At 44.8% G+C, this 17,551-nt stretch overlaps 1 protein-coding gene across 2 annotated transcripts in view; it reads right to left on the minus strand.

The window, feature by feature from the left end:
• INTS9 (integrator complex subunit 9) overlaps positions 1–17,551 on the minus strand; it is a 65,182-nt gene that overhangs the window by 2,683 nt on the left and 44,948 nt on the right. For both annotated transcript variants that reach the window (XM_010146080.1, XM_010146081.1), the window contains 3 exons: positions 12,985–13,109; positions 11,425–11,592; positions 917–1,015 (listed from right to left, as the gene is read on the minus strand). In XM_010146080.1, coding sequence (XP_010144382.1) covers positions 917–1,015; positions 11,425–11,592; positions 12,985–13,109 — 392 coding nt within the window. The remainder of the gene's footprint in view (positions 1–916; positions 1,016–11,424; positions 11,593–12,984; positions 13,110–17,551) is intronic.

The following is a 17,551-nucleotide window of genomic DNA, read 5'->3' on the forward strand; positions in this document are numbered from 1 at the left end:
GTTCACAGAACCCACCGTTTCCCTTTAGTTGGTGGGGCCCACGTGCGTGTGTCATGATATCTGTGCATGAATCACTCACGTGGTTCTGTGGCCATAGATGGAGTTTTGGAGGCTTTTCTACACACAGCTGCTGTAACTCCCAGAGGTCACAGGCTCAGCCAGTACTGACTGATACTGCTCTGCTGGCTTATCTCCAGCTCCTTCTGAGTGCTCTGGCATTTTAAGCCTAGGACTAAGTTTATTTGGTACCAGGAGTCAGAGCAGAGAAGAGAGTAAATGAACAAAACAAAGGAGAAAGCAGCCTCGGACCAACAGCACTGCATTACTTTGATTTGTTCAGTGTTGCTTGGTGTTTCTAGGGAACTGACCACTGCTGAGCAGCTCCTCCAGATACCACCCCCTGCGGAGCACTAATGCCAGGAATCGCAGTGTCAGCTCGAAGGAGGGGGTGGGAAGAGAGTACACGCTCTTGCTTTGTCCCAGGATGCACAACCTGCTTCTTGGGGAACAGGGCGACTTAAGGAAGATAGTCCCTCCACGTGTCTCATGTTGTGGGTCAGCTCTCTCCTCTGACTCTCAGTTCTAAGCCCATGAGAGGCTGCCCGATGCTGATCCTGGAGTACAGGCTATGGAAGACAGCAGTATGATTTGCAGCCTCTCTTCAGGAATAATCTCACTTCCCCTTTTATCTTAGCCAGGCACGAGGCCAACAAAAAGAGGGTAGAGAGATTTATTTGCATCCCACTCTCAAAGTGCAATTCCTCACTCGCACATGCCAGGACAAAGCATCTGAGAGGGACTCTGCTCTGGTGGGGAAAGGGTTGTTGGAGGGGTTGCCTCATGAGAACAGCTGAGATCCCAGATGGCAGGAAACCCGGAGTGAGGGTATTTTTCTCCCTTTCCCATTATACTGTACCTGCAGCACATGCTTGTTGTCTTTAGTATGCAACACGGCAGAAACTGTTGCTAAGGAAATACCAGGCTTAATCTCCAAGGGCACCAGTGAATCTGCAAGCTGAAGTAAAAGAAGGATTTTGTTCAGCAAGTGATAATCTCAGAACATGTACCAATCCAGCTGTGATTTAAATTGGCAGCGTGATATTTTGAAACACGGAGTAATGAGCTGTAAACACAAACCCACTGACGGAGCGGCAGAGCCGCTCTCTTACCTGCTCATCCCTCCTTCCAGTCCTTAAAGGACGGACTGCCGTCCTCATCTCTCCTTCCGTACCGTTATCAGAGCGGCACGAGGTTTTCAGTAACCAAGGCAAGTCTCACAACACATAAAGATTAAAGAAAAACCTCGTTCAAAAAGCCATCAACCACCTGAATAATCATTTTGATTAGCAAAGCTCACAATGTAATTTGTTGCTATTTATTGTGTTTGTTACGTCAATGGGCAATGAAAAATCGAAGCCAGTTTCCTTCCAGTTCCTCAGTGCTGCGGCATTCTGGCTGCAGAATAGCTGGAAGAAAAGGGCTTGTCCTTAAAAACCCAATTGACTGGTTTGACATTTTTCTTTCCGACACTGCACAGAAACCCTTCCACCGCCTTCTACATCATTCTTCTCTGAAAGCAATAAAATATAGTCTTGGCTCCAACGCTGAATTTAGTGGCAGCCTCCCAAGATGCTCAGCACTGAGAGTGTTGGCAGCGAATGTGGAGAGGTCTCAGCACCTGCTGAGACTCGTGGGAGTTGGCCAGATGGGAAGCACCTCTTCCAGCCCAGTTTCCAGAGGAATGCTGCAGAAAATAGTGCTCAGGAACACAGAAAGTCATTCCCTCTTCCCCTCCAAGGGAGTTCTAGATGACAATACCACGGGGACTGGGTGCTCTATCTACAACCGCAGCTGGCATCTAGTTGTAGATAAACAAGTACCTTCACACCGCACGGGCCAGCAGCCCACGCAGTTTCCAAGTATCACTCCCAGCCAAGCACGCTCCTGTTACTCACTGTGGACCTGAAGGCAAGGATGGATGAAGGCAAAACCCTGCCAGTGACTCACTAAACAAAAACTGTTAAGAGTGCTCATGCATTATATCACTGGATGGGAGGACTTCCTAGTGGTGAACCTAATAGTTGCACCATCAGCCCCCTCAGACCATCTCACACAGAAGGAGCTGCTACAAGATGACTTTCACCTGAACTCCACTCTTTTCATCTTCAGACACATGCATCTCCAGTTGGAGCCACGTGTTAAGAAGAGCTTAACCTGCAGGTAAAGGAGTTCTTCTGAACCTTCAGGCAGCTGCTGTAGCGCTCCCACAGAACAGAACTCTGGAGAACCAGCTAACACTACCGCCCTGCCAGCAAGGCAGCACCAGCTCTCTTTAGCTTGCCAGATGCTCCCATGCATGAAAAGTGGGAAGAGAAACTGAATGGATTTTAGGAAAGTGGTGAACATCCCCATGTTGGAGATTGTGCACCTGAGGGAAAGATAAAATTCCTTAACAAAGACCATCGGGTGAACTTCCAACAGGATCCAAACCAGGAGAGGGATGGAGCAGAACAACTGAACCCTGCCACTTCTCAAGACATTTCAGGTCCCAAAACTTTACTGCTGAGCCCTCTGATCTGCTGTAAATTATGATGACAAAGGTGATCGCTCTATTACTGCAAAGCTCTAATGCTTGTGAAAACAGAAGCAACTGAACTTGACTTCAAAAAGCACTCAGTGCTGGCCTAATCCTTTGGCCATTTGAGAAGGCTTTTTCTGTTGGCTTCAACAGCAGCAAAGTTCAGCTACTCCTGGTAACTTCCACCTACCACTGTTAAAGCCGTGGGAACATTTTGAGAGCACACCCTTGAAATAAAATAGCTGGATAGTCAATCCTGTTGGAAAACCACAGGCATTTTAAGGCCGCATCCAAACACCCTGGATTTTGCACATACTCAGACTCGGCAAATCTTAGAAATCAAAATTTCCTGCAGCAATTCAGATTGCTCTCTCTCTCTCTGGGACTCCGTTCAAGATCTTTAAAGCAGGCAATTTGAATACGGCCTTTACAGTCTGTTGTTGAAGGCTAAGAGAATGAAAATAGGATGATAATCACTGCTTCGCCTTTCCCCTGGGACCTCAAAGTAGTTACACTTGCAGCAGTGTCTTATGCTGCGCTTTGCGGTGGTCAAAGGCACTTTCCATTCCCACCACTGTCCAGAGCAGGATCGATACAAAATGGGCTCTAATGAAGAATATGTGGCAAAATGACACTGTAAAGAGAAAGATCCTTAAAAAACGGAGAGCTGCTTAGAATTAAAGTCCTCTTCTGCCACTGAAGCACTTTGGTATTAACATTTACGCAGGTTTTAGCCACGCAGTTAGTAAATAGCAACACTGTAATGATTAACAGTCAAGAGGACAGTAAGACAGACGTTCGTTTTTATTTTCTCTACAATCCTGTTTCATCTCACAGCCCTCTCCATGTTGCAGCCAATCCTTTCATTACAGAAGTCACTGACCCAAACCAAAAAGGTCATTTAATCACATCCAGTAATTCACCCACCAAGACCAGATAGCACTGCAACACTCCTTTCAACTAACCTCCTCAGAACTCTTCCACGCTGCTGGATTAAAAAAAACGTTTTCAGAGAGATAGCAAATCCTGGCGATACTCCAAGCAATGGCAACTCCACCATTTCCTCTCACAAGCTGCTCCAAACTTTAATTTTCCCTGCAGCTAAGAAACCTTGTCTTATTTCAAGGTCGAATTTGTCCAACTTCCAATTGCTGGATCTTTGTCTGCAAGATTGAAAAGCCCCCCATGAAGCAAGAACAAATGCGTCTTCCTTGCAGACACTATCACAAGTCTGGTCGGGGAGCAGTTTTGTTCAGAGCTGGTGCAATACGTAGCGCTTAGAAATCCTACTAGGGGTCCATTATTCATGTCCCTATACTGCAGTAATAAAGTAAATGGAAGGAAAACTTGAAAACCATGATCAAAAGTGGATCACACGTGACTAACGCTACAGTATGACGACTGCTGAGGGAGTTGGGGCAGGCACGGCCTGCGCTTCGTGAAGCACTAACAAGGTACCACACAGGAAATGACAAGCTGTGGATTTCTACAGCGGTCCTGAGGTGGGGAAAGTGCTGGTTAAAGCAAGGATATTCCCAGCTGACTACTGGGCTGTCGCTGCAGTTCCTGAAGGGTCAGTCTTGAGACTACTCCCATCCCATTTTTGTTAATGGTCTCAGTACGGAATGAAGAGAGTGCTCAGAAGGCCCCACTGAAGTTTGTAGAGGCTCCCTTAACAGAAACAAAGATCAGGCTACCACAGAGGAAGAACTAGATGACCTCGAGAACTGGAGTGAGAAAACACAGATGAAATTCAACAGCATGAAGGCCAGGGACTGCGCTAATACCAAGAATTTCTGCTGTGAGCTGGCAGCAGCTGGAAATGACAGAGGTGAAGGGTCCAGGCTTATTAGTCTGTCCCATGAGAACTGAGAGTCACAAACGTGACACGGCCATGAAAAAGCTAAATGCAACTCCAGAAAATACCAGGTAATTCTAGCAGAGATGAGCTATTGCTATTATACTGGGCCCTGAATTACTTCTAAATTTTGGGTAGTTTAAGTTCAAGTAAGATATTCTGAAGGGTTAGGGCAGGAGAAGAAGCTGTCTTGTAAGCGGAAACTAAATATCTTGGCTTGTTTAGCCTGGTAAAAAGAAAGCCAAAAGGAGAACGTGATTATTCTACATAAACACCACAGGGAAAATACCAGCAAAAGGGAAAATCTATTTATGTTAAAACATGATGTTAAGAATAAGTGTGGGCAGACCAGCCGTGAATACGTGTAGGCTGGAAATTAGGATGTTTCTAACCATCAGAGACAGTGGGGGTTTGAACAGCATTCTAGAGAGAACAGCAGGGGCAGAAGTCATCACAATTAGAAGCTGGTGCCTCACATTTTTTTGAGGCACATTGTAAACTCTGTTACTAACTGCAGCTGGGTCCTGGCCATGTAACCCATCAGGGCACTTCCACTTCTAGGCGGAAAAGATTGCTTACAGCCTTGGAGCTTGCCAGATATGAAGAGATTCCCACCCAGATCCCAGCTCCTGAAAAGGATGCAATTCATATGCGACAGGAAAATATTCTCTCCCAATTATTAGAGAAGCCCAAAGGTTTTAAGATCCAGGCTCACCAGGCCCCCGCAATCACAGTCTCTCAGAGGTTTTTAGAGTAAGTTGTCCTCAGCAAAATCTGAACGGAGAACAACCTGCCTCATCCTTCCTCTCTCCCGTCACCTTGCTCCTCACACACATCAAATCCAGTTTCTGGATGCAGAAAAGCATCTTCCCAGTGTACCTCTAATAGGAAAAGAGTTCCTAAATACTCCACATGCTTAAAAGCTGTGCAACAGCCCTTTGACAAGCAGGGATGATCTGTATAGTCAGTTTTGTAAACAGAAGGAAAACCACGGTCTTTATTCTGTCACCTGTATTTGGATGGCAATGTTCGGGAAGGAAGACAATTTATCTCGCCTCCCACCTCCCTGCCTCTTCTTATCCCATCATTGTTTAACTCCCAGGAACTCTCCTGTCGAGTCACTCGAAACATGACACAGAAATACACAAGAGATTATAGTGCGGGCAGAAGTCTCAAAGAGAGTCAGCCTTGGCTTTACACCATCTGCTACACCAGGCAGCGCCTGAGTGCAGCAAGTCTGCACGTACCGGATCCTGCAGAGGAAACAAAAAGATACGTGGTCAAACACATGCTCCGAAGGGGAAAGGCCTAAAGATTTACATATGCCTGTGGAGTAACCCCTCATGACCAGCAAGCGAGGCCGTTAAACAAGGCACAGGCATGCTGCAGGCCACTGTGCAGCAGAAGGCAACCTGAGGAATCTTTCTAATGAGACTTAAAGGAACAAGGGCTTTTCCAACAGAGGAGAACAAACACCAGCACACACTCACACATACATGCAGTGTATTGCTAATACAAAATGGCTTTCTAAAGCATAGACTCAGAATCAAACTCTCTTGCTCACTTCAGACCTTTCTTCTTTTAAACAGAAGTTATTAGTAATTTTGGCATAACAAGATTGAGACCTCACGCTAGAACTAAGGGCAACTCTCTCATCATTAGCGGGGAAGCTGAGTCATGACTTTCTGGGGTTTCACCCTCAGGTTTTACAGAATCCAGTGGGATAGTTAAGCTGCTAAACCAACCCTAACATAATAGATCTTTTGGTCTCTGTGTGCTTGCTACAATTCTCCCCAGAGTGGATTTTAAAGTCTCATTAACTTCAGTGGAAGAAGAATCACGCCATAAATATCTGAAGTTTTTGTTACTGTTGCTGGCAAATGCCTAGAGCTTTACCCCACCATAGAGCCAGCATCTAATGGAGAAAGAAAACAGGCCGAAGGGTTCTGAGCCACGAAACAAACCTCTTCTTTTCCATGTACATTCAACTAATGGACCAGATGAACATGATGAACCTTGCCGCCAAAGCCGGAAAATCAAACCAGAAAGATATGTACTGACCAACCGACTAGAGATAATCCTGCTTGGGATTATAAACAGTAGTCTCAGTACAAAAGCTAACCCCTGGCTTTTTGCCAAGCCTGTGCCAAGAGACAGTGTCAAGGAGGCATTTAAGAGGTGTACTGAAGTAGATTTATGGCTGTTTAATGAAGCTCTTCCCCAGTATGCCCCAGGATACCCCAGTATAGCCTGGGAGCGGGCAGAAAACAGTTCTTTGAGGAATTGTGGACAATGGAAGTCAGAGCCATCAGAAGCAGAAATTGGCCTCGAACTTGAATGAAAAATGACGGGTAAAGGAAGTGAGGATATGAAATATCCTCAAAGTGAAGGCAAGAAGCTTACAGGTGCAAAACATGAGTCATTTGAAAGAAATCAAAAGGGGATCGATCAAAATATTCAAAATATAGTAACTGGTCTGTGGGTCAGAATGTGACGTTGTTCAAGCTGACTGGGAAGAGCGAGGTGAGTGCCTGGCTAGAGGAGAGTGGTATCTTACAGCCAGCCATCAAAACAGAAGGATAACACATTCAAAGCCCACAAAAGAGGGTAGGAGGGAGAATTCTCCGCAGAAGCACGGGAGGCTGAACGGCCAGGAGAGAAGAGACACGGGAGTGAGGTGGGAGACATTTTTAAGAACATTGCATTGAACACCAGAGCCGTGAATTGGGAAGATCGCAGACTGCAGTGGTTCTGGCTTTGTCTGAGGAAAGGTTGGTAAAAGCTGGGACAAGAGTAGCTTTGGTGGAACGTCAAAGGTGAAGTCAAACTCAGAGAGGGCCTGTGCTAGCATGAGGTGGGGACTCCAGGCAATTTTACAGACAGTGGATTCAGCGAGCATTGAGCTGAAGGGAGGAACGGTAGCAGCAAAAGCAAGCAGGCTACTTATATTTCATTTATTTCATGGAAAGTGAGATTATGGCATCTTTAAACAAGAGAGAACAGTCAGGGGAAAAGGAATGAAGGTCAGGAGACTGGATGATGTGGGGTAACCAAAATAAGTTTTCTAACAAGAGAGACAGAAATTTAAACTCTTTAGTCCCCAAAACAACCGGAAGATGTTGAAGAGGTAAGATGAAAGCCACACTTTGCCTTTTTTTCTCTCAAAAAGGAGTTGGCAAGATCCTGTGAGGAAAGAGAAGTCAGTGGGCGGCCAAGTGGCTGTTTTCCTAGTTCCCCTCTGCAATAGCTCCTTATAATTTCACTTCATGTCGGGCTGTGCATTGCACATTCACACTCCCCTGTACTGGCCCATGTCCTGAAGAACTTGCAAACAGAGTATTTTAAAACCACAGAGCCCCCCCTGAAGTCAGTCTGCTGCTGAAATCAAGCGATCCGCACCATTGTGCAGCTGTAATTAAACTGGAGGCACATTATTTGCTCAAACGCTACTGTTTCATTTATCTGTTTGCTCCAGAAGGTGCTTTCCATTTTCCCATGGCCCTCGTGTGAATAGACAATGCCTAACCAATTTCCAGGAAGCAGTTCTTTATTTTTATTATTATTTTTTAAAGTGAAAGGCAGACGCCGAGAAGAACAAATTAGTTGAAGTGTAAAGGTTTCCACAATGCCTCTGAGAGCCATTCCAGCCTGGTGCTTTGGGACTGTTAAAACCTCTCTCTAAACAAAGGCTGCTCTGAGTGTAAATCTCATTAACATACAACAGTCCTGCTTGACCCGACTTTGCTCTTGGTGAGGTGATTGAAATGTAGACAAGCTCCAGCAGGATCAGTACATTTACATTAGTCTGAAAGGCCAGAATCTGAACCCTCGGAAAGGAAATGTCACACTACCATACCGTCCGTCCTGTATTGACTACAACCAGGCTGAGCCAACTGCATGGTTTTCAAAAGCTGTAAGAATTCAGACAGAAGCTTGAGCACGCATCCATTTCTGAGCAGGGGCTGTGGATGTTAGGAGCAGGCCCTGATCAGGATGTCACTGAAGCAGACTTTCTTTTATGAGACTTCTAGCTGCGACTTCAGACACAAGTCCCAGCCCTGGAGCAGATCTAGCAATTACTTTTTTTTTCCAGGGTGGATTTCATCATTCCAGTTTTGGCTAACATGCTTTTGACAAATCACAAGCCTTCGCAAGGTTTGCTAGGAGCTATAAAATACCCTTTCTAATTGCCACCAGCGCCTTTGCAGACCCCCAGAGCTGGTGGCAGCCTTTATGAAAGAAGTGCCCCTTCGTTACAGAGGAAATTCCTATCTATCCAGGCACCATTAAAGAGTCTTCCTGGATAAAACTACTGAAAAAGGGACATTAAGCAGCAAATACTTCCCACCAGGGAGCCCCATCGATCATATCTGCAATCCTGTCTTGCACAACCCACCCAGTGGAAAGGGAAGTTCCAGCCATTTTTTGCCACCTCTGTACGAACCCTGCCTGAAACCAAGAGGCCACCTGCATCGGCCTCTCAAAGCCAACTTCCCAAAGACTTCTCTGGACAATGGGACACACAGACCCTGCTAGGAGTGGGTATAAGGCAAGCATTGCAGATTGCACATAAAGATTATTTAGGAATGTAAGGTTCTTATTTAGGGGGTTGGAATCAAACGAAATACAGGCCCCAGGAAAAAAACATCTTCTTCCATTTGTTTGAAAACAGCCCTGAATCACAGCCTTGCTCTCAGACCAAGCACACAACCACAAATGGGTCTAACTCTCAAAGAACCCCCTGAGGAAAGCAAATGCTACCTCCCTGACACCAGGGACGAAGGACAACAGCTTTCCTTAAAGGATCAGAGATGATTTGATCCACCTGATTGTTGTATCCTATTAAAAAGTATTCTCAGGAGCGTCATTACAAACTAAGTAGCTCTTTGCAACAAGGGCAGCTGTAGAACCAGGGAGAATACCTGGACAGGGGAAATCACATGAGATGTTTCTACTCCCTGAGCACAGATAGCTTTGAAATTCAGACTCCTGTGTGAGGATAATTTGATGTTATTTGTTAGGGGGGAAAAAAAGGCCATTTCTGTCAATATTCCTGTCTGTGCAACTTCCTGCTTGAACTCTCTAAGCTGAAGTGAATGCAATAGAAACCAGCTCGCATTTCTATGTGCTCCTTCGACGCCCATTCCCAGACTGGGGAATACCACATTGTCTACAGTGTCTCCTCCCTCCAACATCCCAGCAGCTCTTACTTCTATGCCCTGTTTCTACCCAGAGGTGTAGGAAGAATCCATTCGCTTTAGTGACAGACAGCACCTAAAAACCACTGGAGAGCTGGGTTTGAGAAATGGAGAGCATTTTCACATCAGTGGCTGCCAATGAGTCTGAATCCATGTGGCCTCTTGAGCCTCAAGAGTAAGGGGTCTTGCTGCCAAAAGCCAAGCTAACAAGAGAAACACTGACTTGTTTTCTGATGGTCCAACCCCACAAGCAAGGCACTGCCTCGGACTTCTGCCAGGGAACGCTGCAGCCCTTGGAGTCCTTCCCAATGCGAGCTACATTTTGTGTTTCAGACTTGTGCTGATCGTAGAGGAAGACTCTAATAGAGCAAGGAACTGAACCTGCAACTCATGGACCAGCCTAGCTTTTAGACAACCCTTCCCCTTGATAGGGATTCAACACGTTCACCAGGGTTGGTGAACATTAACCCGCAGCATCTGTGCTAATTTGCACTCTGTCTGCAGGGAAAGCTGGTATCCACCCTCTTCACAGGGTGGACACCAGGGATAGGCTCCTGTACAGAGGCTCACTCACACCCCCCTCACAGTTTAGGGGAAAACCCAAAGCTTCAGTGGAATCTAAGTTACAGATAAGCCACGTGCTGGCTCTCTGCACTAAGAATGGAAGATTTGTTTTGGTCGTGCCAGTGATTGGAAGCCACATTTTACTAGTCTTAGGTTTAACAGGATCCAATAAATACGCAAATTTCCAAACCAATTAAATATACATGCCATAATGGAGTTGCATCAAAGTGTATTTTCTAATTAAAAAATCTCTCCTTGTCTCTGGCAGTTTTCTAACCAGCGGGATGGGCAGGCCCCTAACAGAACCGAAGCACAAAGCAAAGGGTGTTGCAGACTGGCCAAGGGATTTTGTAACGTGGCTACCAGTTCCATATTTCATGTTTGGTTTAACTAAAGGTACTTCCTCCTTCTCTCTGATGAAAAGTAGACTCACATATTCAACAGTTTAGTTTCCAAAGGGCAGTAATGTCTGCTTGTAGAAAACCACTGCCTCCTCTGATCCAAGGACACATTTGTGCTGATTGGATTGTCGAAAAAATATTTTAAGATCATCTCTATTTGAATATGGGTCACCCTTTGTATAATGGGTACATTTATATTTGATTTATGGCTTAACGAATCATTAATAGATGTTGTGGGCATAAGTAGTCCACATAGATGGCTACAAGCAACCCATTAACCTGTTGGACTTCAGCAGTCTGCAGGAATTAACCATCTATTGAAATTGTTGTCATACAAACAAGCCTTTTCACTACTGAGCCTTAACATATGACTGAATACTGCTCCTCAAGGGGAGGGAGAAAGACAACTCCGGGCTATTATATCCCAGATTCTTCAGGGCCCTGGGCCACTGACTCAAACTGCAATGCCTCAACTTACTCTGATTTAACCTGGAGATGACTGGCTTGACTCACAGTGGCTAGCAGAGATCGCTCTTCGTTCCGTGTTTTGAGAAGCGACATATCCTTGCAGAGAACAATTAACCTGAACATAGTTTTTTACTTGCCTACAGTGGTTTTTTTTCAATTCCCATTAGTTTACACAGTGAAATCCTCTCTCAGACATGCTTCTCTCTTAGTCCTCCATTTGACAGAAAGTGCTTTATGTGTTTAGTCAGCAGTAAATCGCGGCCACAGGGTATCTTTAGCCAAAGGGGCTACTGAAGAAGTAGCTTGACTTTGGCTGTATGAGAAGCCACCATCTTTCTCCCCGCTTTTGTTACTCACTTCTGGCATGATTTCGATCTTCTCATAGCGCCGCTTGTACGGAAGGGTCAGCACTTCTGCCCTGCGGTAGGACATTGGCGGAGGCTGGCAGTCTATCATCAGGTCTGTGCGATGAGACTGGGTGGGTGGTGGCTGTGTGTATTGTTCTGGGCAAACGACGTGGAGAGGCTGGAAAAGAAGAGTGGGGTGACTTACTTACACAGATGTTTGGTTGATTTAGTGCGCTGCCCTCCCACAGTGATCATTGCCATAAGCAGGTTTGCAGATTGTTGTTAGCAAGCTCATTTAGTTGTATGTCAACAACATCCCAAAAGATGCAGCCCAGAAGGTCCAGTTGGTATTGGAACAAACTGTCCCAGGACCCGTCAGTCTTTGCTCTGTATACACAGCGTCCAGAGTAACAAGGCCTAAATTCGTGTCTTTAATGAAGACTTCCAATACACTTCAATATCAGCACCCATGTAAGCTGACACACGGAGAGAAAAAAAGACGACTATCCCATTGCTTTTTCTTCCAAATCCTTGTCATCTAAACTGGAAGCATATCACAGCAGTGGTGGAGACCATCACAAAACGGCCTGGAGTGAGGCAGATCTATGAGCAAGGCTGCAAAAACATTGATGTAATAAGCAACTCAAGGTTTTCATGACTTGTCAGCAATATATTAACAAAGCAGAAACAAGCCCAAAGGATCTCTACAGGCTGGCTGCCACAAGCATCACTGCAGAATTTAAGGAAGCTAAAGGACAAGACAGTGTTTCTGCAAATGGTTTTGGAAAGTAGCATTATACTTCAGTAGTAACAAAGAAGAAGATGATTGTCCGAATAAACAGTGGCAATTGCTGGCAGTTGTGTGGTGACAAGCCAGGTCATGGTGAATTAAAGTGACCCAGACTGTGAAGAGGTTTGGAAGGATATGTAATTTTGTGTTCAACAAGTTAAAGACAGAACAAAGGGAAAAGCTCAACCAGAAAAAAACCTGGGTGTTATTTTAATAATGAGTCAGAAAGCAAATTTCAGTAGAAACACATTGGATGGACAAGGAGAGGCCACTACAGGCAAAATGAGTCGAGGGATGACAACAGAGGCTACAGGAACACTCTGACCTTCTTCCCAAACAGAGCAAGTCTGGATTTTGCAAATGGACTAAGGAAAGCAGTGGATTTGGAATGAATGTGAGAGTGAAACTCTGGTGCCAGGACCAAAGCAAGTATCAACACCAGGGTGAAGAGCAGAGGAGATGGTTAAAGCTGAGGGCTCTGAGGACACTTGGTACTCTTTACATCAAGACTGTATTAGGCACAGCCAGGCTTATTCCTACAAACAACAGAAAGAATAAGGGGAAAAAGTTATTATGACTATATATATATAGCTAAAAAGGAAAGGAATGTACACGTGGTTTGCTCCGTGCTCTAAGTTTTTAAGGACCTTCTGGCCACTGTCACTCACTGTGCAGAGATTGGCCCTCATGCCCCACTCATTTTGGAGCAGGAATTACTTTTTAAAGCATTATTTCAAGTGTGCGAAGAAACATTAGAAAAGGCAACAGAAAATTAATTACCTGGACTTCTTTGAGTAATTTTGACACCTGAATAAAATTCAGTCTTGTGTCGATGGGACAGTAAACACACTTCATCGCCAGAGGTTGGTAAGGAGCCAGGGCATCCAGGTAAGAGAAATCAGGTTCTGAAAAGAGAAACGTTGAGAACGCTGAATACCTGTTAAGAACCAAGACAACCCGATTTCTTTCTGAGTCCACATTCTGCTCTAGACAAGCCGTTGTTCAGCAGTGATCATTCTGTTAGACATTTCTCTTCCCTTCTTCCTCCCCCTACCATTATTTTTAGTTATTTTGGTGAAAATTATGCCCACAATTAGTCTTACCTTAATCAAGCAACAGAGCAATACTTTTTCATTTGAACATATTATTGCATGATTTTTATAACAGATTTAATCAAGACAAAAACATCACCTCTTCTTTTTAATCAGATCCTGGAGAACAAGGCAAGATGGATACCTTTTCTGTATCATAAAGTAACCCAGATGTCTGCCTGGTTTTTCCCTGGTCAAAATGCAGCATAAAGATCATGTCTTGATAAACATGAACCAATGTCCTCTGCTGTGGACACATTACCTCCCAGCTCCTCTTTTTCCTTACTCTCTCTCTCTCTCTATATATATATATCTATTTTTTTTTAATCTAAGTGCCAGGTTTAGACTGGTGGAAAAACAAGGGTCCAAATTTTCCTGTAACCCAGAGGACCTGCAGGGACGGCCAGGCAATTAGGATTTTTACAGTTGTTGCCAGCAGAGCAGTTCTAGTTCAGGCCAGTATGAATGGAAGGTTGCTTGTGGTAGGGGCTATCCAGAAAGGGAGACAGGCTGTGGTAACCTTCTTCGGTGGCATCTTTCAAATCTCAAGGGGATTGAGTGCATCCTCAGTAAGTTTGCAGATGACGCTAAGTCGGGTGGCTGTGTTATCTGCTTGAAGGTCAGGAGGTTCCAGATCCAGAGGGCTCTGGACAGGCTGGATCAATGGGCTGAGGTCAGCTGTATAAAAATCAATAAGGCCAAGTGCTGGGTCCTGCACTGAGGCCACAGCAACCCCCTGCAACGTTACAGGCTTGGGGAGCAGTGGCTGGAAAGCTGCACAGCAGAAAAGGACCTGGGGGTGCTGGTCGACAGCTGATTGAAGATGAACCAGCAGTGTGCTCAGGTGGCCAAGAAGGCCAACAGCATCCTGGCTTGTATCAGCACTGGTGTGGCCAGCAGGAGCAGGGCGGTGATTGTCCCCCTGTGCTCGGCACTGGTGAGGGCACACCTCAAATCCTGTATTCAGTTTTGGGCCCCTCATTTCAAGAAGGACACTGAAGTGCTGGAGCGTGTCCAGAGAAGGACAAAAAAGCTGGTGAAGTGTCTGGAGAGTGAGTGTTATGAGGAGCAGCTGACGTCCCTGGGGTTGATTAGACTGGAGAAAAGGAGGCTGGGGGGAGACCTTATTGCTCTGTAACTACTTGAAGGGAGGTTGTAGAGAGGTGGGGGTTGGTCTCTTCTCCCACGTGACAAGTGACAGGATGAGAGGAAACAGCCTAAAGTTGCACCAGGGGAGATCTAGGTTAGATATCAGGAAGAATTTCTTTACAGAGAGGGTTGTGAAGCATTGGAACAGGCTACCCAGGGCAGTGGTGGAGTCCCCATCCCTGGAGGTGTTTAACAGACGTGTCGATGTGGTGCTGAGGGACAGGGGTTAGGGACCCTGGCAGTGCAGGGTGAATGGCTGGACTTGATGATCTTAAAGGTCTCTTCCAACCAGATGAGTCTGTTATTCTGTGATTCAATTTTCCTTTGTACTCTTATTATTTACTTTTAAAAATCAGATTAGAGGTTTGCCAGGGAAAAGTCACGCAGTGAATGGGCTTTTACTCACATGGACAGCACTGAGAATCCTACAGAAAAATACTATTTTTGTAGTGAATAAAAACCTAAGTCTTAGAGGTGACACAGTCTAGGATACATGCAGCCACTTGATTCTGGGGTCCATCAGCTAGCGATGTGGGGAACTTATGCCATCAGTATCTACCTGAAAATTGTGGGATAGATCGCATAAAGGGAATGCTAAAAGAGGAAAACCTGTATTAGTTTGGGAAGTACAGAATGGGAAGAAGAGAAGCAAATGCATCAAAGATTTATCTGCCTGACTATTCTGAACTACAGGGCCTCGAAGGACAACCTGCAGAGCGATGCAGCTGCGAACCACCAAGCCTTGCTAGAAAACAGCATGTGGTATTTCTCTGGCATCTGCTCAGGCTGTGTGAAAGGATGAACTGAAAGGAAATTTAAATATAGAGACTTCAGTCTAGATTTAGATAGTCATCTTCTATGTTCTTACATCACCCTGAGCAGAGCATTGGCTGGATTTCTCATGCAGACAGCACGAAAAAATGTCCTTAAAGGTTTACCACAGGAACTTCAGCACCCAGCGTGGCACCCAACATTCAGTATGGGGCCTCATTCTGCTGATAAAGACAAGGTAATTGCTAGCCTAAAAATCTGCTGCTGGCCAAGCATCAGTGATCATGACACAGTTATATTTACGCTGTGAGAACAGAACAGAGCATCAGCTAATGATACAGACGTTTGGAACTGTCAAAGGGATAATTTTCTCAAGTTTAAAGCAATTGTCAGAATAACTGCCCGGGAACATCAAAGTGAGAAATATTAGCAAAAAATGAGAGTTGTACAAGAACATCTTACTAGATGCCCCAAAAGCCATGAATCTACAAACATGAAATAAAAATTACGCTGGGCAAAAAGCCACGCTAGTTACAAGCAGATGTGTTAGTGGCAATGAAACAAAGCTTAAAAATATCGATGTAAAAATGGGAGTTAATGGCAGTTAAGTCTGATAGCAATGAATGGAAGTTTAAAAATAAGAATACTGAGAAGATAGGAATGGTCAGACTAAGTATTTTGAATCAGAAGGCTGAGAAAATGCACAGAGGTGGATTTTTTGAAAGAATTCAAAATGGCATCCGGCTGGATGAACCTCTCTGATCAGCTAGTAAGAACCTAAGAGCCTTGGAAAAGTCAGAATTTCTAATGCATAAATTCTAACGCAGGACTTTTGAGGTCGTAGAACATGTGAAAATCCTAACTTGAGCCAATCTCACAGTGAACTCACATGACATACAGGAATAGCTCTTTTGAAACTATCGAAAAACCACAAGTCACTGGTTTGATGGAAGACAGCGCTTGTCAAGGACACATATTGACTTTTTCTGACACACTTACAGGTCTTCAGCTTTTTCCCCAAGACATCTGATTTACTCCTGTGTGACACGGAGGTATAAAATTTTCCATGTATGAGCCAGTTTTAAGATGTCCTAAGGGAGTTAGTTTTTAAAGCGTTGTTACCAGAGAGAGAGTAAGCAGCAGACTTCTTCCTAGCATGTTTTCTTCTAGAATTTCTTTGTGGTTTGGCAGTGCTCAATATTTTTAATCAATAATCTATTCAACACAGCTTCATCAGTAACATTTGCAGATGACACAAGCAAGCAGAGCAGCATTACAGCTCCCTCTCTGCTGGCGTCAGGCTATTGGCTGCATCTGCTGTTTTAGTCTATATTCTCTCATAGGTGGTTTTTTTATGTTACAGATTGGAAAGGTGAAGGCTACCTCGCTCCTGTGGACTGGACAATTAAAGGTCCTAATTACTAGAAACTAGCATACTTTCCTAGAACATCACTTGCTATCACATGCTGCTTCAATGGGCCAAATTTCTTTTATAACTAGCAGGGATTTTATCTTAAAACAGGAGAAGCTAAATCATTAAATAAAAATCCTGGGCATCAATGGAGGTGCTTCAGATTTTCACTGGAGTTACTAAGAACAGAAGAATTTAATCTGCTAGGAGTTTCTGTAGACAAAGATGTCTTTGTTCCAGCTGAGACAGTCATAGGGAATTTCCTGCCTACGGACAGAGTCCAAAAGCCACGGACAGACGAGCTTAGAAAACAAAACACCACAACGACCTGGAATCACTGTGTGCCCCAAGGTCATCACAACCAAAGCAAATCTCCACTGGAGTTTCATTTGAAGTATAAATTGGGAATGAATCTCAAAGATCATGACCTAATGCATCCATAGGTTGTTAGAGCTGCCATTCAGAGGCCGTAACAACCTGTCAGGGCCACATTCTAATAGGAGTCAGCTCCAGTTCCTCATTTCACAGGATTACATTTTAACACCGAAAGGTCAATTACCTCTCCCTACAAGAAGAAGAAAGAGAGGAGCTCTTGTCATTAAAGGCCAGTTTCTGACACCCTCGCTGATGGTGGGCAGCACATTCAGAACATGATTAATGTCACCGGGGATTAATCCTGGGGATTCATGTAATACTCAACCCAGCCAAGGGTCTACGCACTCTGGTTTTGATAGAAGTAGAACTGAGTAGAATTTACTAGTTCTGAGACAATGCACATCTACATTGCAGTTTTACCGATGGCTGAAATTAGAGCCGATCTCCTGAAACCACCGCAAAGGGCAGGAGTGATGGGTACTGCAATGGGCGTGACATTAGTGCTGTGGTCCCATGTACCACTTTCCAGCATAAACACAGTCTAAACTGA

The sequence above is a fragment of the Buceros rhinoceros genome, unplaced genomic scaffold (genome assembly GCF_000710305.1).
Source record: "Buceros rhinoceros silvestris isolate BGI_N320 unplaced genomic scaffold, ASM71030v1 scaffold3522, whole genome shotgun sequence".
Taxonomy (NCBI): domain Eukaryota; kingdom Metazoa; phylum Chordata; class Aves; order Bucerotiformes; family Bucerotidae; genus Buceros; species Buceros rhinoceros.